General features: G+C 40.7%; 2 protein-coding genes across 4 annotated transcripts in view; one reads left to right on the top strand and one right to left on the bottom strand.

The window, feature by feature from the left end:
- Positions 1-5,420: 5,420 nt before the first annotated feature.
- cmklr1 (chemokine-like receptor 1) lies at positions 5,421-7,595 on the top strand. The gene is made up of 2 exons (XM_068605435.1): positions 5,421-5,462; positions 5,574-7,595. The coding sequence occupies exon 2, from the start codon at positions 5,591-5,593 to the stop codon at positions 6,626-6,628; it is 1,038 nt and encodes a 345-aa protein (XP_068461536.1). The 5' UTR covers positions 5,421-5,462; positions 5,574-5,590; the 3' UTR covers positions 6,629-7,595.
- A 1,359-nt stretch (positions 7,596-8,954) lies between these two features.
- Positions 8,955-27,593, bottom strand: part of wscd2 (WSC domain containing 2) — a 32,569-nt gene continuing 13,930 nt past the window's right edge. For all 3 annotated transcript variants that reach the window (XM_068566644.1, XM_068566645.1, XM_068566646.1), the window contains exons 2-9: positions 22,905-23,797; positions 19,474-19,588; positions 16,964-17,148; positions 14,638-14,759; positions 14,381-14,555; positions 13,121-13,285; positions 12,837-13,037; positions 8,955-10,728 (exon numbers count right to left, since the gene is read on the bottom strand). In XM_068566644.1, the coding sequence (XP_068422745.1) occupies positions 10,376-10,728; positions 12,837-13,037; positions 13,121-13,285; positions 14,381-14,555; positions 14,638-14,759; positions 16,964-17,148; positions 19,474-19,588; positions 22,905-23,292 (1,704 nt within the window). In that variant the 5' untranslated portion in view covers positions 23,293-23,797 and the 3' untranslated portion in view covers positions 8,955-10,375. The remainder of the gene's footprint in view (positions 10,729-12,836; positions 13,038-13,120; positions 13,286-14,380; positions 14,556-14,637; positions 14,760-16,963; positions 17,149-19,473; positions 19,589-22,904; positions 23,798-27,593) is intronic.

Below are 27,593 nucleotides of genomic sequence, written 5' to 3' on the forward strand. Positions count from 1 at the left end.
TATTGCTCAATCTTTGTTGTAGCCGGTTGCCCAACCTCTGTATTTTGCACTTTACTTTCCCTTAAGCTGTATTGTTGTCTATCAGAGGTCACCAACAAAGACTGACCTGTCGTTTGGCTTAAACTCTGTTTTAAAGCTGTATTCTCCTGAGAAAGCGAAGAGGTCAAAGGTCAGCGGAGCACAATTTTCCAGCCTTTCAAGCTCTCATCTTTTGTCTTCAGTGTTTTCTCCTCAGCTACTGAGCTCCACTCCTGCAGGGGAGTTCAATGGCAGTTAATCTCTGCCAGCAGCTCATGAAGCTCATGAATTTGTAGTTTGTCACAATGACAGAACAGCAAGAGCTGCAAAGTGGAAAATCCATTAGGTAGTTTATTTCTTACAGGAAGCTACAGCACATGCATGTCACGTTGTTTTTAACTCTTTTCCTTCACTCTCTGCACGCATTATGATTTTACTGAATACCAATATTCTTGTTACACCCACCATGGTGTCCACACTTTGTATTTGTTGTGTAATGGTCTGAGGTTTGTTCTGCTTCTCTAGTTGTATAACTCAGTTATTGTTGTAAGTGCAGCATGCAAAGTCTATAGAAAAGGAATATATTGTTGGATTAGACATAAGGGTTCTGTGGTGAGATGTGTAGGCTGTATGTTGACATGTTGATACTTTTTTTAAATAGTCTAAACATGTTGTTTAGATTGATTACATACCGATATTATATATACATGTATTATCATCCTTCTACCCCCGCACCTCTCCCCCTTTCTCCCTTAAAATACTCTTTACTTTTATCCTAGTACATTTTTACAAAAGTAATTTTACTTGTATATGAGTACTTTTTCTTGAAAGTAACAGCAATTGTCCTTATTTGAAATATTTTAGTACTCTTCCCAACTCGATAACAAACAAAAGCTTCCTCTTAATGTTTCTTTTGTTGAAGCAGCTCCGTGTTCACCATCTTAGTTTAACGTGTTTAGCTGCTCACATTTGTTCGTTAATTCTGAACACAAAGACAAAACCCCAGAGCGCAGGATGGCTATAAATAGTCCTGCTATTGCCAATGGCTTTTCGTGTTGCCAAAGTTTGAGAGCAAAGCTGTAGAGACTGAGGCGCTCATGTCACATCCAGAGGAAACCAATAATTATCTGGTCAATAGTGAACTGGGATCCGGTGATTGACCTGCCTACTTCACTTGCAGCTGTGTTGGTGACAAACTCTGCAGCCACCGGGTCAGTCAGTCAAACATGAGCGCCATAATGTTTGGCTGCAAATAAATCTTGGCCGTTGTTTATCTTTGCTTCTGTTGAAACAAAACGGTTGTGAAGGGTTCAGCACATCAGGGGAATTCAGATATCGCAAAACAGAGACATTTTTCTGAGTTTCTCAATCCTCTGTCACATTCTCTGTTCTGTGAAAAGGTCTGTTTCCGCACAACTGCTGCAGAAATGCCAATACGCAGCTTTGCCTCGCGAAGAAATACTGCAAAGACTGTATAAGTTCAGACATGTGGAGCGACAACATCACCTCCTGAGGTGGATAACCCTGCTTTGTCCCACAGATCATTTCAACGCGATTACGATCTATTTATGATGTTGTGTCTCAAAGACTCAGTCCACTTTAATCTGCATTGTGGAGGTGGATTTTAGGTAAGCAGATTCTGTTGACTGGTGCATCTCTGCTACACTCTAATCTATGTAATGGGTTTCAGCAGAAGATACCAATGCAGCGATAATACTCAAGTTACTCTAAAATACAATTCAAATGGCACACTGGCTGGCAGGCGTGGAAGCTGATACTGTAGCCGCCATCAGACTGCAGGGGAGCATGCTGAGACCATTTCTGATTGCAGGAATACATTCATGTGCTTGCTGGCTCGTTGCTGGGTTTTTATTAAAGCTTGAAAAAGGCAGTACCACGATTGAGAATACATGCTGGTGTTCTTGTACGCTGAGGCTGTCATGGGTGAGGACAAAGGATTTAAAGCATAAAATACGTCACTGTTTGAGTAATGTCGTCTGTGAACTGCAGTCATCGGTAGGGATGATGAAGACGATTAATACTCACATTATTGTGACCACAGAGATGTCATGGAAGCCACTGCTGTATATTCATGATGTCAGTGGTTATGTAAATAGTAGCTTTCGTTTCCTGAAAATGTTTAAGGACAAGTTTAATTAAAAATAAAAGAACAAACTCATATTTTGGAAAAAGTCAGATCACAGTCAGGTAGAAGCACATGGAATCATGCATTGAGTTCTACATTAATAGGACTATCAATCAACTTACTTTTGTCATATACATTTAAGAGAAGACACTTCCAGTTATAGCTTCCTGTTGAGAGAAAACATTACCAGTGTGTTCCCACAGCAGCTATGTACATATATTCTGTTGAAATGTCAGTGAATGAAAGCATCATCATCTGTAAGCCTGAACACATCCTATAATCTTTTAGGAAATACCCCGCATGTATTTCACAAAACACGAGAGGCAATAAGTACAGTGACTTCATGAAAAATGATATAATCGCATTTTGGAACGAGTGTTTATTCATTAACTTTTATTGTCTCTGCCAGGAGTGTGTGTGTGTGTGTGTGTGTGTGTGTGTGTGTGTGTGTGTGTGTGTGTGTGTGTGTGTGTGTGTGTGTGTGTGTTTGTGTGTAGATCCATCTTTGTCTGTTCATGACTAATCTAGCATATTGCTGCACCAAACTTGCATAATATTTTAGGTGCTCTTTCATGGCTGCATGCTCACGGAGCTTTCAGGGCTGCAGTGTGACTCACACTTTCTCTTTGACACAACCATTGACTGACTGCTGACTCACTACTCTAAATTAGGCCCCTGACCAGTAGGGGCCACAAGAAAGACGCAGTATGGGGAAATGGTTTGCTCTGTTTTATTCTTTTGGACGGTGTGTTTGGCGCTCAGCTAATGGCTAACGGCTAACGACACACACTGCTGACTGCGTGAAGGAATGAAGGGGGCACATTGTTTGGTTTTAACTGGATTTGGCAAAATAGTTATCAAAAGAAAAGGTAAAGATTATGCACATCAGCGCTGTTTCATTTGATACATTACTGTAATTGTTCAAATATGAGATACAAAATATAGGTACTTGCTCGCTTTGTTTTGACAGTTCCTGTCAAAACACACAAAATACTAAAGGGATATACTTGAGCTGTAAGCTTTGGATGTAACAATGGGATTGGATATAGATATAGATGTGCATTTGTTAGCATACTCGACAAGACGTCTCTCGAGAAAAAAGGAATCAAATGTATATCACTTCTGTATTGTGAGTCCTCCAGTACATTGTCACCCGGTGCGACGCAGAGCAGTAACATGCTTATCCTCTGTTCACACCTGAACTCTGCAGGAATACTGAACAAAAATCTAATTAAAGATGAAAATAAATCAATGGTATTTTTGTGCTTTATGTATCCTCAGGGGGGATTTTCTTATCAGCTTCTCTGCTCTAAAGAGAAGTCGGAGTGCAGCACGCACAGCTCCAGTTTCTCAAAGGATACTTGAACTGACGTCATCCGTTGAAGGATGGCCTCCTTATTTTTTTACCGCGCCTCCCTTCTAAACATTAGGTGTTACTGTCATGCATTCAACTTAGAAACAAAAAGCTCTGTGTGTGTATGATATAATGCAGAATGCACCAAAGATACTTGTAAATGTAATGCCAGTATTGATTGCTATACCATCTACTAAACCTGAAGAATAATATTTTTGAAACCAAGAAGATGCAGAGTGCAGTAAATTCTCCTTAAATCCCTCAACACAGTTTAAATGACTCTTTCCTGTATTTTGAAGAGAAGTAGGTCGTAAAATACCCTGTAGTTCTTAATCAAAGTTTGAAGCATCTCCTGAAATATGAAGCATGAATTACATTTCCTCGCTAAGCCTAGCAGTGCATTTCCCAGAAAGGGACTATACATGGTTATTGTGTGTTTGATTATTTATAACCTCAGCCTTTATCAGGAAATCTAATCTGCAGGGCACCAGCAGGTCTGTGCGTCCTCTGCAGTAAAAGGGATTTTGCTGAAATGCATCTAAATAGGTCAGGTGGGCATTCAGTACGCAATTAAATGTTTCCTAATTTACCAGAGAGCTGCATGTGGCTGCAGATTTACACACATAAGCTTGTTTCCAGAACATTTTAAATTTGCACCTTCATCATAATAATCACGAACACATGAAGATGTGAGGAAACGCAAAATAAATGTAAATAAATTCTCCACTGAACATTAAACTGAGGGGCTTTGTTAGCTTCCCTAAGAATGACTTTTAGAACAAGGTCATACACCTCATAGAGGAGTAAACGTCTAATTACCCTTCTCAACAAAGTAAACTGTGGAACAACACTTCATCACAGAAATAGTTAATAAACATGTCTTGTTGATAAGACCTCTGCTCAGGTTGTTAACTAAAGCTGCAAATCATGTGAGACCACTGGACTCCATCCACTAACACAACTGATAAAGGTGTCGAAATACAAACTAATTCCATCTTTCTGGACATTTATGTTTTTGTTTTTTTTTGCGATTCTTCATCCCACCAATCCTAATCAGTATATTATCTTCTAGAAATGTGTGATTTCCTGATAAAATCAGGACTCAAGCTTAATGTTTGAGAACATTGCTGTCCTCCTCTCTCATTGCAACATTTTTCAAACTGAGAATATTTGGATCTGCGGTTCTTCATCTTGCTGTGGATGCATCTGCCTTTGTTAATGGGTGAAACAGGACAACCATAGATAAGAGAGCGGATTCAGTTAATAACGATGGCAGCTAAGTTCTTTGGCCTGTATTCACAACAGCTGTTGCTTTTTGTGTTGTGTTATTAGAAACAGCTGCATCAACAATCTGGGGCAGTAATGTTAGATTAAAATCAGTGTGTTCATTGCTTAATAATGCTTTGAGGTTGAATGAAAAGTAGCCGTTACATGGCTTCCCCCGCTCACTGCCTAGAACGGTTACATCTGGCCAACAACATGCATCTGGCAGAGAAAAGAGAATCATGACAGCCATAACCTAAAACTAAGAGGGAAGTATCATTTGCATATGTGTTTATTAAGATGCTTCTCTTTTCCACCAACTAGACAAAGAAGATAGTGTGAAGATTCAATACTAAATATTCATAGTTTGTTCTTGTAACCAACAACATACGGCTATCATGTCTATGTATAATGGGTAGGGAGTTTAATGTCATTTATTTAATATAAAGAGCGTTCTCATCCTCAAAACAAATGTTATACATTTTGTCCTTTAAGTCCCTTAAGATGTAAAAATGCAGTACTGAAAGTGTTCATGTGATGGAAATGTTGAGAAACACCATGTCAGCTGATTGCAGATGGGATGTGCAGTGTTTCTAATAAGTTTAAAGGAAATGACACAGTTCTATGACACAAACCTCTGGACACCAACAAGTCGACAGCGGTGGAAGGTCCGTGCTTCAGGTACGACATTAAAAACTTTTTAAAAAATCTAATATGTTGTGTTGAAATTGATGTTAAGTATGATGAAAAATGCTGGTCATTTAAAATGTTTTCCTTTTACATTTTTCACAGAAATCTAAAACGTCAAAATGGAATTCTTTGATGATTACGACATGGACTATAACTACACTGCTGAGAGCAGTGACCCTCCACATGAGGAGGCCGTTTTTCATCACAACCCGACCTGTTTTAAGGAAGTTTTGTGTGTGTTTTTACTCGTGGTCGGTGTGGTCATTTTTCTGCTGGGCTTCTGTGGAAACGCTCTGGTCATCTGGATTTCTGGCTTCAAGATGAAGAAGACCGTCAACACCACCTGGTACGTGAGCCTGGCGATCTCCGACTTCGTCTTCTGCGCCTTCCTCCCGTTCATCATCACCAACATGGTAATGGAGGAGTGGATCTTTGGGCGCTTCATGTGCAAATTCACCTCCTCCGTTCTGTTCCTAAACATGTTCAGCAGCATCTTCCTCCTGGTCGTCATCAGCATCGACCGCTGTGTGTCAGTCATGTTTCCAGTTTGGGCTCAGAACCATCGCACTGTTAACAAGGCGTCTGTTGTGGTTTTCATGTCCTGGCTTCTCGCCATCGTACTGAGCTTTCCCTCTGTCCTCTTTCGGGAGGTTGGCACTCATATGGGGAGAACCATTTGCTACAACAATTATACACTATACAAACATGGTCACAAGACGGTTGCAGTGAGTCGCTTCCTTGCAGGGTTTATAGTCCCTTTCATTGTCATCATCATCTGCTACTCCATCATCGTTCTCAGACTGCGAACCAACAGGATGACCAAATCCTCTAAACCCTTCAAAGTCATGTCTGCACTCGTCGCCACTTTCTTCATCTGCTGGCTGCCCTACCACGTGTCCGTCTTACTTGATCTCGACTATCAAAACTACGACCACACCCTTTTGGTTGCTGGACTCAAAGTAGGCACTTTTATGGCGGCAGCGAACAGCTTCCTCAACCCAGTGTTGTATGTCTTCATGGGCAATGACTTCAAGCAGAAGTTCAAGATCTCCGTGCTCTCGAAGATGGAGAACGCAATGGGAGAGGATGGCCGCACCACCAGCCGATACCTGTCCAGGTCCAGCTCCATGGATGGCAGAGCTTCCACACACATCTAGACCAAAACTGTTTCAGTCAGGGGACTCATGTGACGTCAAAAATACTGTTTTCTGAAATGCAATTAATGAACATGAGATATAAACTATGTATAAATTCACAGTGCTAATGAGCATTTGTGTTGTTGTTGTTTCCTTACTGTTGGCAGCATGGAGAGAGAGGGTGCCAATCTATGCTCACAACACATTATGAGAAAGGATCTGCAAGCTTGAGTCACTATCTGAACATGGACTTTATTCACTGTGCACTGCGGTGACACCAATGACATGCAGAGGAACGTTTTGGAGCATTTTTTGTGAAGTTTTGTAAGTCGTTTTAACTGTAGCACAATGCAGAATTTGTATTGTAAAATATGAAGACTGTAAAATATAAGGGATACTTTCTGATAATACATGTTTCATCATTATGTGAAGTATTGTCTGAACTTATACTGTGCTAAATGAACATTCAGTGGGCTTCTTCCACTATACTTTGCATGCATTTTTGATCACAAATGGCGGCTAATTGCAGAAAACATTTGGGAGTCATGCATCTATTTTATGGCATATATTTGAATGAGTGAAACCGAGGAAAATTATACTTTTTTTGCAAACTTGGTGGAAGAGGCTTCGGTCTTCAGGAAGTATTTGGTTGTAAAGTCTTTTAATTGACCTGAACTAAAATGATACAAAGAGAAGAGCAGGAAAAGCACTCGCTGAAGGAAAAGAGACGAGAATGGATGGCTGGTATTTCTTTTCTTTTCGGTTCAAAAAGGGTTGTTTGGGGTTTTTATTTACTGACACCACAGTACGCAATAGTTTTGCATTGCAGCATTAATGTATGTTGTGTAAGACTGACCCAGATACACATGGGTGGAGGACAGCAGTGTGCTTCTATTGCCAGGTGATATGAACTGCATGTTGAATGGTATTACATTTTTATTATTTCATAAGAGCTATTCAGTGAATATGATTTGTGCAATAAATGTCTTTTTTTAATAAAGCTCTAAATCTAAAAAATCTGCTCTTTGATGTTTTAATTTTCTCAATATAGAAGCAAAATGTAACCATGTATTATTCATCCACAGCCATGATTGTATAATCATGATCAAATAATTTGGAAAACTATGGCACAGAGAGCTTTAATTTAGGAGTCTAGTTGAATTCAATTTGATTTATTTGAAGAGAAAAAAGCGTCAACTTGCATCAGCATTTCATGCACAGCCTCATTTGTTTCACTTGCAGTAACAAATGCAGATCTCCCCCCTCCCATCGTGCCCAGCAGCAGCCAGTGGAGTGGCGTGGCCTCCTTGCAATACGTTTAAAGACTGAAGGAGAAATAGGGGTTCATATTGCGTGAGTCATAATAAGTAAAGTGGTTCAACATCTCAAGGGTCAAAGTGATTATTCTCACTTACATACAACATTGAATGAATAACAACCACAAGAGTGCCTGGTAATTGCTTTCATGTTGAAAGAACAGGAAGCGGGGGCAGCCCGGCCTGCAGAGGTTACATGAGTTACTGCCAGTGAACCACCATGACACCTGGGCAGAGTTGACCTTTTTTAAAGCTTTAATAATCAAACTTTCATTGTAACAATTGGACCACTAGTGCATGTTGTTAAAGACAAAATTAGGTGAAAGGGAGAGAATAAATAAATATTGGACTTCAGTTTGTGAGGGACTCAGAAAATACACTATAATGTTGCTCTGTGATTGCTGTATTTTTAAATGTGTATATCTTCACCAAAGATGTTGTGTTTACAGCTTACTGTATTTTTTTTTTATAACTAATCCGTAAATTCAGATTCAGGTTGACACATTTTCAGCTACTTGACGGCATATTTCTATGGACGGCAATACAATTCAGTCTTCTGGTCACTGTGTCCACCACTTGGTCCGGACTGAAACTCCTCATCATCAGACGGATTGCCATGATTGTCCCGCTCAGGTCCAATCATCTTCCACCACCAGTACTTTTGTGAACACTCAAATGCCTGCAACGCAAAGGACTTTCCCATGAGCCTCAGCTGTATTTAGTTTAGTACTTTTTGGAAAATGTAAGAACGCTAGCAGGCAAAAGTAAATGTGAAGAAGCTGAACCTTACCTGTGTTATAATACAAAAGGATGACCATAAAACCCCTGCATGACGTAATGAGTTTACATATGTTAAGGTATAATAACTACACTAAGTGCTACTGAATAATGGAGGAGCCTGAAGAGACTGTAGTGAGACCCACACAATACATTTTCTTTGATCTTTAAAAACCCCAAAACACCTTTTTAGTAGTCGTCTTAATCCCATTTCCAGTTCTGTTTCTTCTGAAATTACAGTCGACCATAGCAGATCATTTTATGCACTCATTTATTGGGCCTTATGACATTACATTCATTCCATAGAAAATACATTCATTTATGACACATATATTCTGAAAGTGCCAGCTTTTTCAATGAAAACAAGAGCCAATAAAATTTAAAGCATGTGTTAAAAATAGAAACAACTTCTCCCCTTTTGCTTGTTGCGATACAAATGTTATCGATGCGCCAGCAAACACTATAAAAATATATTCATGTCGTTCTGAAATTGGAAGTCAGTTAATGTTGTCTGGCTCTGTTGCCAGCGTTTTATTTATTTATATATCCATGTATTTGTTTATTTTTTGGCATATGGCGTAGCACATTGAGTACCGTTATCAGACATAAGACATGCTGCTTAATAAATTTGAGCAGAATCTTCAACACGTTGGTGGAGATTCTTTTAAATTAAATTAAGGGTAAAATTATCCCCAGCTTTAATCATTTCATAGCTCTCTTACAACAAAGCAACGAAACAGAAACAGTTTTTATTACAGTAACTGTCATAAAATAAATCTATACTGATCACTATGCTAAAGGTTACTACCTCCGATCTATAACACAAGTGTAACGTCTAATTTCTCCGGGATCTTTGGGGCAAGTGTTGCACAGCAAAGTGCTTTTTGGATTTCTGCAGTCCAGTGTTAAGAAAACAAATTCACAACCAAATTAGTCGACATGTGCACTGCACGGCAGAGATAAATAAATGCTGTTGAGATAAATCCTCTCTCCTTGAGTCAGTGCCTTCAAGAGAGATTATTCATCATCTTAAATAGGAAGAGCTGAGTTCGTTACATCTTCATCATTCAAAACAAGATTCTTCTTACTTACAAAAACTTGGAAACACACCGTATCATCATCAGGTAGTTATAGCCTGAATATTGCATTTTCCCCTCTGACCAAGGGCTGAATGTTTTAAAGTTTAAAGTTTTCATGTATAAAATAGTATTATTCTGTAACTGTGATAGCAGCAGAAGATTCATACATTTTAATGTTTTCCTTCTTATACCTCTCTTTTGCACAAAATAGACCCATGTATTTTTTGGGTCACACGTTTCCCCGTAGTCACAGCTATTGTACCTTCTTCATTTTAAGGCATGTGCTCATGCCTACACAGCACATGTGCATAGAGCAGGATAAGGAGTGCTTTTCATTTAGCCGAAGAGAAAAACAACCTCTGCAGTTAAAACTGCTTCTTTTATTAATGCATGAAGCTGCCGAGGTTCAACAGAAATTGAAAGAACATGAATAAAAAATCTAAATAAGAGGGTAAAGAGACAGCTTCAACCAATGTTCACAGAAAAATAATTGGAAAAACCTTTTCGGTAACGTAATCTTACAAAATATAGTGCAGAGTCTGTTGACAACCGTCCAATTATAAAGGGGAAGAAAGAACATGAGGGGATCACGTATATCATCTTGGCATGTAATCCTCTGGAACTCCAGGCATGTTCCTTTTCCTCAAGGCAGCATCGACTGTTCTGATCAGTTCATTGATGGTCGCTCGCATTTCTGGAGTATAGGGGTCATATTCAAGCTTTCGTAGCCCAGATCGCTTGAAGCTTCCGTCCTTCTGGCCCTCGACGCAGAGGAGGCGGTCCTCCGATACCTTCAAACCCAGAAACTGCACCATTCCCTTGAGCTGGGAGAACAGGTCCCTCTTCACGTTCTCAAAGTGGACCACATGGACGACCTTCCCATAATTCAGCCAGTCCAACGTGTGGGACGCCCACCAAGGGGCGTAGTTCTTCACAAACTCAGGCCACTCTGCAGGACAAATAAGAGGGGAAAAGATATTTTAAAAGTAATTAATTAACTCCTCAAATTGGGGACTTGAATGGAGTCGCAGTGAGCGTCACGATGGCGAAACACTGACGTAATTTAGATCGAGAAGTGTGCCGCAAGTTGCATGAAGTATTTTCTGAAACAATTGGACAGTAAAGTAGACATTCTTGGTTGTCAGTCAAACTGCAGAAGTACTGTTGGGAAAACCTTTGCTTGCTACTTTCACCCATTGATAATCTACTGGCCCAAAAAGCGTGTGCCGCGTTGCATTAGCAGCACACATCTTCACTGTTAGGAGAGGTTGTCGTTAAAGTTTAAAGCCTGCTGAGTTTGCAGAGCTGTCTCAGAAACCAGGGAGAGAAGCACAGTGGACAGAATATTATATGCTGCATCTGAAAACACAACCAGCTGCAAAGAGACGCTGAGAAACTGTCGGGTCTGTTTTCTTTACTATCGAGCGTTCGAAAGCAGCCCGAGCTTAAAATAAAACGGAAGCAAAAGAATTGCAGCTCTGGTGTGAACATCCTGTTCAGCTAATGTTTGACTGAATATGAGATTTAGTTAAGATACTTATGTTCTTATTAGCATGGGTTTGACTTTAAAAACCCCACATAAAGGGGTTTATGCAAGAGCCTTTGACTAAAGCCACCTGATAACACTGAAACGTAACACAGCACTTTGTAAAAGGACATGCCCTCCAAAATAAGTTCCACCTGCCCCTGAGCTGATCTATGGGGCCACAGTGGAGGGCGTCAGTGTCAGTAACTTCATCTAAGCCCCCTGCAGAGGTGGGTGCATCAAATCGTACATGTGGCGCCCTGAACACAATGTCACTCTGACTCTCAAACTGGATCCCCTCGCTGTATTCGAAGTGGCAGCTGTCAAAAAGCTTTTCTCTTTACTGATGTCGCTGCATCATTTCCCCACCAACAGGAGGAACCAACATTCATTGCAAATGGCAGGCCAAATGTGCTGATGTTTCCACAAAGAGGGACAACTGCTGGGTCGGCAACTCTCCAGCCGCTAAGAAAATCGATTACGCTTCCACACTTCGCAGAAAGTCAGAGGGACGGCACGTGGACCAGACAAAATCAGTTGTCGTGGTTACCGAGACACCACTAAGGAGGTTGAATGGGCAAAGCAGAGGCGGAATATGCATGAACTATAATTATACCTCGGTAAAGGGCAAAGCATCTTACCGACAAAGGAGGGACTGAACTGAAGCCGTGTGCTTTTTGAGCATAATCTCAGAGGAAGTTTCTTGGATGTTAAGATGAAGGATCTATGAACAAAGCTCTTCTTTGGAAACTCCCCTGGAATTAAGGAAACAGCTTGCACATTTCTGTGGAGATGTAAACATGTTCTGCCCACACAGTTTTGCCACATTCCTTATTTGAATGTAGCTCAAGAGTCTGAGGAACCAGCACGTTTTACCTGGTGACACAACTCATGATCTGGAACAGAGGGTCTCAGGTTGTGGTTGGCTGGCTAATTGTTTTATTTCTCATTTTGATATGTTCGAAATGGTTTTAGAACGTTGTGCTCAGCCATATCGGTCTATACAAGGTCAAAACCACAAAAACATTCTGATTTCTAAGACTCATTTCCTCCATTTCTTAACCGTCCGACGTCACCGTAAACCATTTCTCAATTCTTTTACCACATACTAACAGTGACGAAATTGGTGGAAAATTTAGTTTTTCATTTATTTTAAGTCAGCAGGCCTGGATGAAGCTTTTCTTCTGATTGTATAATATTACAACTGCTGAGGAAACACAGTGCAAAGGCTGAGACTCCCATGTGTCCGTCAGCTGGATAGAGTTTGGCTTCAGGTTCACAGATTCTTATATTGTGCAATCTGCACATCAGTAGTCAATTTAAAAATGACAGTTATTTAGTCTATATTTTTTGGGGAATGTGTATCTTAGATCAATGTGAAGAGGGTGCATATGGTTGTTCCACATTTTATAGTAAGTGTGTACTGGTACTGGTCTTGTCTACTCGGCTTTGACTTGGTCTCAACCCCTCAAAGTCTTGGTCTTCTCTCTGTCTTGATACCCTCTGGTCTCAGTTTGGGGGGTTTGGCTCACCTTTCCCTTTCCAGTGGGCCTGAGAAGCAAATCCAATGTGGCCACCGTATTTTCTGTTAAATTCAGCCATCAGGGCTTTGTAGGGGTTTCGGATCATGAGGACGCTGGAGTCGAAGGATTCAATCTCCTTCTTGCCGCTCTCGTGCGTCTTAATGCAGATCGTCCTCCCGCTCCGCCAGTGGTCCCGCTCCCCTTTAAACCCTGGGAAACAATGACAATACCACAGTGTGTATTTGTGTATTCATCGACGGATGTGCTTGTGATTTATGTCAGATAATGCCTACCTTTATTGTAAAGGGAGCCGTCAAAGTAATAGCTGCCAGTGTAGAAACCAGTGCCCAGTTCTATAAGGTGGCGAGCCCAGGTGTTGCCCGCTCCAGGGAAACTGGCGAGGGCCACGAGCTGCTTGGCACGCGAGGGAAGGAAGTGCCGGTCCATACAGCGGTTATCTGCCATAACACAATGAGACAGAGGCTTCATTATTCATTTGTTTTGTGTGATAAACATGGGCAAGATATGTGAATTATGGCAGTGAATTATGACTCTACTGCAAAGTATTTGACAAGTTGCTCAACACAATCAGGCTTCAAATAGATACTGAAAATAATCACTTCCTGCTTATTGACTTATTTTGTAATAACAGGCACAAGACTAAAAAGGTATTTTGAAACATTGGAAGTTTGTGACAATGACATTTAACATCACTGGAGAAAAAGTTCAGAAAAGGTTCAGAAAATACAGCGATGGAGAGACACAGTTTTGATGTACGTGGGTCAGCTCGACTGTTTCCTCTTCAGTCCAAATTGCCTAACAATGCCCACTCGCTGACATTTAAGTGTGACGTTAAATCTGGAAAAAAAAACCAGGAGAGTAAAGAAGCCAATGAGCACAGATTTCTGAGAACAAAACATGAACATAAAGTTCACTTCCCACTGCAGCTTGTTTTTTTGCGTCAGTGTTAAACTTCATTTTTTGTTTACTGGGCTCTGTGTTTTTTCTCCTCCAAGCTCCAGCTGCCTGGAGCAGTGAGGAAACCTTTTCCACGAAAATAAATATCCTAGAGACAAAAATGTTTGTATATGTATTCATAGAAAAAAGAAATAAGCATTTTATTTGTCTGTTACAGACAGACATGTCTGTATTGTGTCTGTACGTATTATGTTATGATAAAGATAGACTACATCTGTGACAGGGTGTGAACTAAATACACTCAACAGTAAGAGGGTTAGTTATTGTACGATGACATTACATTTTCATCATACATTTGATTGTAAATTCAGTAAATCAAAAACATATAAAAGGAAAAAATAAATAAAATTGAGATGAAACAAACAAATGTAGGCTATAAATCATGTCCCCATTAGATTGTTTAACTGTTGACATAGAGTCAGGTATTTGCTAGTTGAGAAGAACTCAGCATATTCACACTTGGTACACCGGGTTGTTGATATGCGTCTATGTTTTTTCTTGCACTCAGGTTGTGGCTGACGTGTCTCTCATTTCAATGCGTCCTTCATGTGCTGCTATGAGCCAACACACGTTACCTTGAACCTGCGTCTGGTACACCACAAAGTACTCGTCGTTCCCGCAGTTCTCAAACTCCTCCCCGTGGCAGCGGTGCAGACACATGCCCTCGTCCTCCGGCTCATGAAGGGAGAAGAGAAGAGTCGGGAAGCCGCAGTGACACCGATCTCCAGCCAGGCAGGCCAGTGTTTTCTCCTAAAATACAGCAGCCATTAAACACTGTAGACACATTCAGGTGTATACATGTGCACTGCATTAGTCCAAAGGCCCTCCTCACCTTCTCCGTGCACATGTCCACACATTTGTCCACGGACATGTTTTGGATGACGGCGCTGAAGGGAAGTGCCAGAGAGACATTGTCTGGCCTGTGGAAACACCCTTTGAAAATGGCACTGCCATCTGTAACAAAAAGAACAACGCGAAATGTTACTTACCAATGGAAAGAAAAAATAAATAAAACAAAAATACTCCAGCTTCATGGTTAGTGAGCACAGCTTCCATCAGGTTGGCCTCTAGTCACTGACCCTCATGAAGAGATCCCACTGGGACTCTCTCCTAGTCTACTGAGGCCCTGACCTGCCAGCAGACTCCACCAATAGCAGCTCTAACATCCCTGCTGTGTGTTGAGGACCTTTTAATCCCTGAACCTAGCTCTGGTCGGATGGAAAGAGCATGAATCACAACAGCAGAGAAGAACTGCTTCATTCCTTCAAGTTGTTAGTTTAGCTGTGAAATGTGTCATACTTTTTCTCACACAACTTAATTACAGAATGATTGGACCGCTTTTTCCAATGAGCAATCAACACAGCGTGGTTTTAAATCACAATTGAACCGTTTATCATATGCTCCCTGTGACAGGAAGGTTGTGAGCAGCGTTGCTTTATTACTGGCTGAAAAAAGCATTTATAAATCACAACAGAAGAAAATCTTAATTTCAGCCTGTCAACATGTCAGCTGTGCTGATGCAAATATGAAGCACAGACTGAGAAGCATTTACAATAGAGAATTTAAAGCTTTTCACTGTGACAGATACCACGATGAAAACTGCCTGCTTGCTCAAACGATGCTGAATAAAATATGCACATGGAGCTGGTATTTCTTCCGATTGAAGTTTATGCTCCCAAAACCTGCACCTCCCCCCACGCCTACTGAGCTCGTCTTCTATCAGTGCAGTGAGGGTTTTTTAAACAAAGTTATGCCGATTTCAAATTAGCTCTAGGCATGTGTGTATCCAATGATTTATTTATTTTTGACCTTTTTCTCTGACAAAAAGTTGCATTTTTAATGTCATGTCCTTGCTCTCTCTATTTCCCTGCAGTATATCTTCCCTGCATACTCTTTCTAACTGCCCTTCTTTGCCCTCGGAGCTTTTTAAATCAGCCTTAGATGCTTTTGGTTTGTGCTCCATTGACGAGCGTCACCCGTATGCAGCATTCAAATGTAAATAATAACATCTCTCATGAAAACGCATAGCTGAGTGAAATCTAGCAAAAATAAATAAATGCAGAATAATATTTTGCAGGATTATCATAGCAGTTCACTTTTGCTGAAAACACTCAACCATGTGACCGTAATGGTCTGTAATTGGTGAAAACCTCAAAACAGCCACATAGACACATTTCCTGCATTTCCTCTTTGATGTTCACATGATGGAGATCTCGGTCAGAGGTGAAAACACAAACATGAGGAGCTTATTCAGCAGTCTGATGGCAAAAGGCGACAGAAAAGCAGAAATGAAAATCATAATAAACAAACAGCACTGAAGGGCACGAGGGCAGTAAGATCATTTAAATTGAACGGCGCATTAAATATTCGCCATTGCAGTGTCTACCAACGCTTTCCTTTCACATCAGCAGACTGTTTCACTTCTGTTCGGTTTTGCAGTAGCGGCGAGAGTTACGGATGCAGAGCAGGCTCTCCAGGCAACGCGGTAAACACAAACAAGCAGCCTGCGACCAATTCTGTGGCATTAACCCAAAATAAAACAAATATTTTTCCTTGAAACAGCTTAGCTTGTTAGATTTATAAATCAAAATAGCACCTTTGTGCCTCAGTGGAGACTGTTGGTATACACAGGTCTGCTCTTTCTCAGCTCCGGACATCAATCCCAATAATCACCTGTCTGTCCTTAACTAAAATAAAAGTTGACTATCAATATAATTTTTCTCCACAAAGAATCACAAAACAGCACCACTTAAAATTGTGAGTTTACCAGAAATGTGCTTATTAGTTTCTTGGAAATAAGCCAATTAACATGAAAAAAGCATTAAGAACGATGTGTGGACTAAAGAGATCTTAGTCGAATGAGACCAAAAATAATAGATGAGTCGACTCATTTTGACGAAGAGGAGGCCGCCCTAATGTTCACACGCTTTCATGAAATTAAGAAGGGCAACATTTTGCACCCCACACGTTCGTCAGGCGTGTAGGAGAATACCTTCGGTCGACAATTTAGAACCCCGCGAAAATGAAACTAAAACTTTCTGACCCAATTTCAAGTGTGGCAGTGCTTTCTTGTGTTCACTTGACAGCTCTGTGTGGAGCAGCTCGTTGTTCCTGTGAGACCCGGGGGGGGGTTTGTTGTTGCAGAGTGTCAGACTCACAACGGCGTGCAGACTCCTGGCTCAGCTCCAACCTATAGATGGACAGTCGGTTGGCTCCTCCGCACAGGTTGCTCTTCTCTCCTTTACACTCCATGCTGCATTCGCTATCTGAAGCATTGGGAGCCTGGATCTTGTGACCGCAGTAGCACTCGGCACCAAACTCCAGACCTGCGTACATGTACCCTCTGGAGGGAAGAGAAGGGGAAAAGCATTAGCATGGTTAGTAACGGAAAGGCAGAGAGGTTGAAGTGATTGCTCTGAGCCTTCATGACGTTTCTTAATCCTCCGCAGGTTGCTTATGCAACTGGGTAAGCAGTAATCAATAAAACCAAGCAAATGGTGCACACAGGATATTGAAGTAAAGATGAGAACACATCCAAACGTTACTCTGGATTAACATCTCTCTCGCTCTCTGATGAAGATGCTACGAGGTGCTTGAGGCAATTACACATAATAGGGACTCCATCACAGAATGCCTCTTCGCTCCCATCTGTTGCTGCATGGAGGACTTGACTCCCAAGAGGCCTTTTGGTTGCAATTAGATGTTCAACACGCCCCTCACACAGCACAAATCCCCTGGGCTGTCAATCAAACCCAAACCTCTGTGCTGCGCTATGTGCTGTTGCTCCTCATTTGTTTGTCTGTTCTTTTTAAGCCGCTGCTCTGGAAGACGAGGCGGGCGGGCTGCAAGATCCGAGAGGAGGAAAGACCTGAAAACAATCGCTCTCCCTGCTCCTATTCTCTGCTCTGAGAATCAGTGATGGGTGTAATTCAATGCATTCGATGGAGACGTCTCTGGTATTTTCACAGAGAGTGAAGAGAGGTGAAAGAAAGATAGGCGAGGTAGCAGAGAGGGAGTGATAGGATGTGGGGAAACGGGAGGAGAAAGTAAATGATACGGAGAAGACAGATACATTCTCCCAGAACTGGAGCATACATATTATTTGTTTCTGTTTTATCCCCGTACAAACTCCAAGATTGGATTGGATTTGTATGCTAATACGAGCAAATTTGGATTATAGTGTAAAGAGTATCAGTTCTGCAAAGGCTTTCCCAGAAGTTTGGATCCTGGCTCCAGGTATTTGCTCCAATTCAGCTAGAAGAGCATAGTTAAGGTTGAGGATTGGAGTCTGGCTCATAGTTGGATCTTCTATTCAATCATCAAAGCCGTTAGATGCACGGCTGGACTATCAACCAGGGGTAGCAGGCGGCTACCACAGCCCCAATGAATTGTAGAAGGTTTTTGCGGTTTTGAAACGAGGTTTTTCAAAAGAGTTGCCAGTGTTTGTGGCTCAAATGAACAGTCTCATTTCATAGAACAATTGACAGCACACTGACAAAAAAAAGAGAAAGAGGCTCTTGGTTGATTGATGTGCAAAGAGTCAAACAATATGAGAAAAAAGTGTCACCATTGTATCACGCTTTGCACATGGAGTAAATTGAATGTTATTGCATCTCAAAGTCCTCCATTTTCTTTTGTCGGTGTACAGGACATTTTTCTATGAAATGTGGCTCAGTGGGTCGATCTCTGGCTCCTCTAGTCCATTTCGATGTGTCCTTGTGCAAGACAGTTTACCCCAAATTACTCCCTACGGCTATATGAACGGGTGTGAACGGGTGAATCACATGTAGCTTTAAAGTTGAGAGGTTTCAGTCCATTTTTCATTTACCGGAGGGCCAAATGAAAAAGCACAATATCCGCTGACATTGGTCTCCATGTCTCCTGTCTTCCTCAATGAATGTGTTTGATTAAGTTATGATACAGAACATCTTGGGGGCAGGTGCACAGTAGGAGACAATGGAGGTTAATAGCTTTCCAGCAGCTAATTTCTTTCTTTGTGAGAGGTTGAACTGGTCATGGTTGGTTGGATGGGGGATGTGGGCCGGCAAGTTCCTCCACATCAAACAAAACTATTTCTTCATGGACTGAGAGGGCATTGATATGTTGAAACAGGAAGACCCTTCAACACACTGTTGACACAGACTCGTTGGAAACACATGTTGACTCAAATATAATGAAGGTTTCTCTTCATTGATGAAAGAGCAAACTCCAAACCAAGAGAAACAGTCCCAGTCCAAGAGTACTAATGGGGGTGTCCATATATTCTCAGCCATATAGATTATTTTAGTTGGACGGTAACTCCATTCTTTAGTTTTTAACTTTAAAAAAAAAAGAAAACTGACATTAAAGTCTCACCCTAAGGCACACTGAATTGCTGTCGTGGAGATTTGATCACATCACATAATCTTCATAAGCAAATGCATTCTGCCAAGGTGTCATTCAAAATTATATTCTGAATAAATCAATATATATTAACACAAGTATTAGAACTCATTTGGGCTTCATACGACTACTTGAATGGGTACAGGGAACCCGCGAGCCCAAGGTCAACGTCAGGGGTTTTTGATTTCCATATCAGCTCTACTTATATTCATCAGCCTGTCAGTGGAAATAGAAAAGAGAGGATATGTAATGGAGGCGTGCGTCTTGGTGTTTGCTGCTGTCATACCTTTCTGCACAGTTGTCCTGGCAACGAAATACAGTCATTTTTTTGTAGTCAAAAAAAGAAACTCCTCTCAGCGCCCTTTTCTGTGTGTCATCAATGTAGCAGCCGAAATACTTTGCTGAAAAAGAGAAAACACGTGTGTTAGTGATAGAGAAAGACAGACACAATACATATATGATGTTGTGTACATTCAACTTGGAAAACAGCTTCAAAAGAGTAGCGAGTGAACTGTCCACAACGGTCTCTCCCTCCCATTCAACACGCTGTAGTAACGGAGCACTCGAGGAGTCCAAAGTGGGGCAGGACCTTTATTTATTTATAAAGACACACATCTCCTTCTAGTGGCATGTAACTGTAACTGTCATCTCTCTGCGTTTGTCCAGTTGTGTGTGGGCGCTGGGCTTCAGTGCACCAGAGATACTGCAACCCTTCAACAGCTTCTTCCTTTTTACACCGGCTGTTTCCTGTTTAACTGGGCTGCACAGGCTCCACTATACCTTTAACAAACATCTCACCATCTGTGCTGTGCCATCACCGCTCTAAGCCTCTGAACGAGTCCTGGTCCCCTGCATCACTTTAATTGTTATAGACTAAAGACCTACATTCGTGCAGCATGTGGTGTGCTGCAGGACTCAGCTGTAATCTTCCTCCTAACTATTGTTGCGCTGGAAAATAATCTGCTTTATGATGAAGGAAAACATTGATTTAAATTCAGCTGGAACCTTATTTTGAGTGGTGTATGTCTGCTTTGTATGACATGAGGGTAAAATATGAAACAGTCCGTAAGTGGTAGATCACATTAACAAATATCAAGTGTTTGTTCAGCTGTATTCTAGCCTCAGTCTACTCCTTTAGTTCCCCCTTCAATCCAGTATACTTCTGTACCATTGCACCATATAGTGCAAATGTGTTTGCATGCTGCGGTCTGCTTCTTATGCTCCAATATCCCCTCCAAATTAAATCCAGAGCCAGTGGGTATGAGGGCATTTGCAGTGAGAGGATAGGAGATGAAAAAAAACTGCAGCGTAATGAGTGGAGCTGGCTGTACGGGAGCAAACGAATGCTTTGATGCTGCTAATTACTCCATCATCACTTTCTGCTGCAGTCCTGTGAGCTTAGTGTTTCCGAACGGGAGGGGACGAGGAAAACCAAGCCAGACTATCAGATAACCCACAGCTTCAATAGACATTGTAAACATGTTTGTTTTTCTGGCCTTGAATCGGAGAAAAACATATCTCAGCACTGGAATAACATTGGTCTTTAATGCTCTACGCTGCACTGCACAGCGAGGTACTGTACTGTGACTCACAGTGTTTGTAAAAGAATAACTTGTTTGTTTTCTCTTCTGGCTCAGAGATGTTGGAGTTTGTCCCCGAGTAGAGTTGGTGATAAAACTGCCTCCGCGCTTGGTCACAGGCGAACACAAACAGAGCAGCAGCCACTCACACTTGTGTTTCATATTTATGGCCAGTTTATATTCTCCACCTGCCCATCCGGAGGGAAACCAGAGACCCACATAACCACAATGGACATGCCGTAAAATTTATGGCATCATGGATATGAATAAATGGCAACCCCAAATAGCATGTGTTGAGACTGGACCAGATGTTTACTACTGAATGTTTTACTGCAAGAATATCAACCAAGAACATTTACCCAAGTACTGTATGTAACTCTGTCCTCCTATTGTATTTTATATATTGTTGTTGTATTTGTGTTTGTGTTGCTATAGGGACTCATGAGTCTAAAACAAAATTTTTTTTATATATATATATATATATATATATATATATATATATATATATATATATATATATATATATATATATATATATATATATATAATAAAAGGAATATATAATATACCTTCTTTTAAGGCTCTGGATAATTATTACACCACTTAGTTGGGAAAGGCTGTTTGCATGCAACATGCAAAGATTTATTCATTTTTGTTGGCTGACTGGAAATTCTGATCAAAAGAATATTTTAAGTGTCTAAAGTAAAAATGACATTTACTCGAGTAATGCACTTTAACTTCAGTGTTTGTGTATTTACATTTTATACCTCTAGTTCAGCACATTTTAGAGAAAATATTGTACTCTGCTATTGCACTTTACTACATTTATCTGACACCTATAATTAGGTTTTAGATTTTAAAGACAAAATACATGATTTATTTGTGAAACTGTCAACTTCCAACTCAACCAGCAACAATTTTAAAATGGTGTGAACATGTTAGTAGATTACTGATAATCAATCATCCAACAATAACATATGTAACAGAGTAACATTTTGCTATTACTCCTTAATTAACAGATTCTTCCATTTTACTTGTTTTTTTATGCTCTATACCAACAGTTTGACAGGGTATGGATAGCCAAGAGGAGGAAAAGAGAAGTGATTCAGGTGTAAATGATATCCTCTTATCGGCTCATTTGATCATGTTTCACTGGGAAAGGAATAAGTCAGCAGGATATTCGTGCCATCCAAGGTCAGAGATGTTGGCTCGGGTCAGACACTTCCTGTCCCCACTCTGGTGTTTTCAAAACCTTGTTAAGATGTCACATGCCAGTCAGGAGTTTATATGTAAACAGTGTCTTTCAGGATTATGTAAAAGAGAGACAAAAAGACAGTCCTTCAGTGATCATGAAATGTTCTAGATGTTGCAGTTGTGCAGCAGCCGAAAATGGCAAGCGGTTCAGAGCCGAGCTGCAGCTGAAGCTCTGTGAGAGAGACCCTTGAAGGATTCACTGTGAGGCGAGACAGAGGACTTAATAATAATCATCATCTCACTTCACTCTCAAGAGATTGCCTACACAAGAAATTACAACTTGAAATTCTCAGTCGTTAAGATGATGCGGTTTGTAATTAGAGATTACTTTGGATCAATTTCCTATTAACATGAAGTGTTGCTTGTGTGTTTTCCAGTCAATTTGCATTATAAATCAGCCTTTGATAAAAATGTGCTACATTTTTATAATGTGTTGGATAGCCATTAGCAACTATGACACAAAACAATGGGTTATTATAATCATTGTTCTTTTTATTTTACACAAGATAAACACTGAGTTATCATTAATGTTGCAATTACTGGGACATATTGTGGATATTCTCTCACTTAAAATCTATTTATTGTACTAGTGGTTAGCACTCAGTGTAAGCTTGTGTATGCTTTGTAGATTTTTTAAGTATTTATTGTACCAGTAAATTATGCTTAGTAGATCTTTTAAGTTCCTTCCGTTACCTTAAACTACATTACATTGACATAAATGTTGATTGGTACAGAAATAACATTTTTTTGAATCAACACTTGAAACTTTATGTATTTTTTTATATAAATGTATTTAAATTTTTTACCTGGTCAAAGCTAAGGGAAAATTGTCATCATCTTTTACAATTTATCTGTTGTTAAATTTGGAACAATGCTATCTCACCTCTTCCATTGTCCGCGTCTTTGGCACTGCGTCCTTTAAGGGCCCGGTTCCAGTTGTTGGTATAGTCTCCCCCCCTGCGCACCTCCTCGCCCTCCTGTCTGGCCCTTTTCATCCACGGAGGGCCATACCTTCGTCCAGACCTGCGGGTCTCTTTAAAGACTCTACTCATGATGCCCAGGCCCCGAGTGCCTGACATTGAAGTACGACTTCCCATCTCTGAAGCTACCACTGAGTTTTGGCCGCCTCTGGCCCCAGGGCCGCTGTCCCCGACGAAGCCAGAGTGCAGGAAGACGAGGCTCCCGGCGGTCAGGTAGAGGAGGATGAGGGAAAAGAATCGGACAGGTTTCCTGCGGAAATAGCGCTGTATCTTCAGCAGAGGCTTGGCCATGCTGGCTCCCCCTGCCGCTCAGACACGCTTACCCAGTGATGAAAACTCATAAAGCAGAACAATCAACACAAGCTGTCCCTCTTTCCACCACACAGACCAAACAAAAATGAAGAACAAGTCAGTTAAAGTGTCTTAATCCTGTATGAAGGTCCTCCAAACAATAGCATGACAATTCCCTCATGTAAGCCTCTTCAGCCTCTTGTGGAAGAGGCTTTACACCTGTGCACTGTGCTGCCCTGTCGATCGAATCCACGTGGGAGTCTCTCTGCCCTGAGAGCCGGCTCCGGGGCTGCGGCATGAAATGTGAGTGGCTCAGAGTGAAAGATGATCCCTCAACACCGCTTTCACTCCAGTTATCAGCCTACAGAGACGCCCCACCGGCCCCACAGTGGCACTTTCTCCCACGTTGTGCAGAAGGAAGAGGGTTTTGTTTACAGGCTGAGCTGAGACCCTTTCCCCTTGTTGAGGCCGGCTATTCACCGCGAGAGAGGGCGTGACTCTCCATCTGCAATAAAGACACACACGAAAAGAATGAGTACACACCAGAGTAAGCTTTATCGCTCATGAAATAGGAGAAATACTATGAGCAGGTTAAGAATAAAGGATGATGTCAATGCATCACTTTCAAGGCAATACATCAGCCTGAAAATGGTGTTGTTAAAGGGGATCACAAGTTAACCTGTCCTCATTCAGTCAAACTCATGCTAACGAAAATACAAATTGCTGTGTGGTTGGTGCTTGTATACATATATATATATATATATATATATATATATATATATATATATATATATATATATATATATACGTATATATATATATATATATATATATATATATATATATATATATATACGTATATATATATATATATATATATATATATATATATATATATATATATATATATATATATATATACGTATATATATATATATATATATATATATATATATATATATATATATATATATATATATATATATATATATATATATACACATATATATATATATATATATATATATATATATGTATATATGTGAATTACCATTACCATTGATATTATTACACAAAACAGTAACGCTTCACTGCAATCAGCTCACATTTCTACATTTTCTTCAATAAATTGAGAAACAATCCTCTGCCCTGTTGCATTTTTACTGATGAAACTAATGTGTGCAGGAATTGAAGATAATTTGTGTGAATGTGTGAGCGGGGAAAAAAGCAAACACACTCACTTGATCACACAAAAATTGAACTCAACCGTCATGGCCGCTTTTTTCTTATCATAAAGGCACAAATTGAAACATCTGTGCAATAAGCCTTTGTGATTGGACGATTGGGTCAAACATGACAGTTACGAGCGCAGCCTTTTATGTGACAAGTGCAGCATTTTACCCAAAATTCAAAAATGTTGAGCGCGTCATGCTGCTGGTGTTTGTATAGCACACTGACCTCAGAAAAAACGCTTTGATCAAACATCTCTATTTCTATTTTTAGAGCGTTGTTGCGACCCTTTGGCTTCCCCCGCTAAAGGCCAACGGCACATGTGAAGATTGTAAGATAGCAATGTTGCTCCTCAGAGTTTTAGTGGTTTAGATGGATTGTGTGTGTTCTTACCCTGCTGCTAGTTAGTCATATACATTTTTTTCAAAACTTATAACCATACATTTAATTTGTATCAAGTAGTAGACATAAAATTGGTTTGAAAAGTGACAAACTGCATTTTTTTTAAAAATCTGGCTGAATCCCGACTTCCCAAATTCTCGGCAGCGTCTCTCAAAGGAGTCTCTGTTCGGAGACGAGCCTGGGAGGCTTCATTGGAAGATGTAATGCAACACTCCTCAGGGTCAGGGAATTTTCCAGAACATTCAAAGGGACACTCGCCCTTGTGGCCCTCTGCCCCGAGACAGATACAGAGGCAGAATACTTGTCACCTGAAACCTCAATGGCATAGCAGACCCTTTTGGCTTTCCGCCTCCTCTACACTGCCCTGCGGTAGTCTGGGACGAGGCCGGGACCCTCAAGGAGAAATGGATCACATTCTGCTCATGTGCTTGAACCCAAGACAAGCCACATCCTGTCTAAATTTGCCTCTGGATCTTGATCAGTAACTCTTGTTTTTTTTTATTACTGATGTACTTTGTCTTCATTTGAATTATTCAGTATTTTGTTAATAGAAGACGTTGTGTGTTATATTCCTGACTATTTCTTTATGCTACTCCAAACTATTCAGCTGCTGGCTCTGGCTTTTCATTTGGCGGACAGACATCAGAGTGGTATTGATCCTCTCATCTCATTCTCGGCAAGAAAGTAGATTTCCCAAATATTTCTTGCAACATTTGTGTCTAAAATGCCAGTGAATTTCATTCCCATGAACAGCCTCTCTTTCACAGGGATTCACAGATTCAGTTACACAGCATAGTATTGGTCACATTCATTGCCACAGAAGTCGGCTATAAATTGTTATTGTAAAGTGACTTCTACTCTCTTCGTAACCATGATGATTTTGCTCCTCGTCGACAGAGAAATGATTCATACTTCAGGACGAACAGCACAGTAACTCTCAAACAAGCTAGTCTTTGTTTCAAGCCCGATCGTTTGTTTGCCTTGGAGAAATGTAATCATATCTCAGTTAGCTTTCCTACTGGGTTTCAAGGCCTCAATAGTAAAATAATACTCATATTTCACCACGCCTCTTCCACCTATCTCACTGTGCAGGACAACAGTATCCTATAAAATGTGTGGAGGCCTCGTGGTGGGATTGAAGTTCTGTGGCTGTGTGAGCATACAGGCCATGTCCTGAGCAGATGGAAGGGATGACATGTACAAGTGACACCTCCCTGCTCTGCCTCGCACGTACACTGCAACAGGCCGTGCACTCACAGCTTAATTACTGGTGTTAATATTTATCCGTCTGGTCACGATAATGAAATTTAACTTGTGGATAATTTGCAGGTTTAAATGTCAGTAACAAGAGCGTGGATGGACTCTTTCTGCATAGAGCTCAGTCAAAAAGAAACAGGAGACAAAACTGTAAGACACTAAAGGCACAGCAGTGCTCTGAGCTAAACACCAACATCAACATGCTAACATGCTCACAATGACAATGCTAACATGCCGGTGTTTATCAAGTGTGAGATATAACAGTAGACACGAATGTAATTAGCTTTCTTGAGCCATAAACTAAAGTATTGGATGAATTAAATGTGCACTTGCCGACACCAGATGGAGATTACGAAAGTTATCACATCTTATCACAAGTCTGTGCCAAATTTCATGGCAATCCAATGAATAGTTGCTGAGATATTTCATTAAAAAACACAACTGTGAAGTCGGGGGGTTAGAGTGTATGAGATGTTTCAGTGTGACTGACATTGCCATCCCTACAGTCATGTCGCTAACGTGGCTTAAATTCCCCGTCGGGCCTTCACAGTCAAGCTTCACATACTACAAGTTTGTGCCATTCACATTTCACAACATTTACTGTAGAGCTAAAAGCAGGTCTTGTGGATACAAATCAGGTATGAAACAGACAGGCAGACAGACGGGAAATGCAACAGACAAAAGTAGGAGGCGCAGAGATCTTTCTGCCAAATCATGGCAATTACTCAAGTGGAGCCGACATGAACTCACTGACTGACCATTAATTCACATTCATATTAAATGAGCCGGCAAATATTTAATCAGAGCGGATTTAGGGGAGGAAACGTCAACGTTAATCTTTGTTGAGCGGGCCGACAGACAACTCAGCTTGTGCAAAAAAGGCTCCACAAGTCAGACCATACATATTCTTCACATCCACCCTGGGACTTATTACCCGGTGGGTAGAGTTGAGCAAGAAAGCGCTGAGGTCAACTCTGTGACACCTCTCGAGTTCAGAGACAACACCTAACTATTAGCCAGCACGGACAACTGGGGGCTTCAACAAAGTCGCCGCCTGACCTTTAACACCACTCTGGTATGAATGACAAGGAGGCAGTAAAAAAAAAACTTCTCACTGTGTGATTGTGTGTTATTGTCTTGAAGTTTGAAGGAAAAGAAAGATGTAACAATAGATGCATGTTCCGGCCTGTCTTTTTATGGCTTCAAAAAGTGTTGACAAGATTTGAACTCTGTAGAGGATAATATTTAGGAGTAGGATATTTAGTCAGATAGAGGGATAAAACATTGTTCCATGGTTCTGCAGATGTAATCAATTTCCAGCTCCCCTCTGCCAAAAACCATTCTTTTCACTCCAGCGTGGGTGAAGACTTTCATTGCAAATCCCAGCAGCTGAATTAAATTAGTTTTCCCAT

This window comes from Clinocottus analis, unplaced genomic scaffold, assembly GCF_023055335.1.
Source record: "Clinocottus analis isolate CAN_PGR_092001 unplaced genomic scaffold, fCliAna1.0.p SCAF_7, whole genome shotgun sequence".
Lineage (NCBI taxonomy): Eukaryota > Metazoa > Chordata > Actinopteri > Perciformes > Cottidae > Clinocottus > Clinocottus analis.

What these genes read in the sequence shown, in the direction of transcription:
- cmklr1 (XM_068605435.1), top strand. Translation starts at nt 5,591, where the DNA reads ATGGAATTCTTTGATGATTACGACATGGACTATAACTACACTGCTGAG.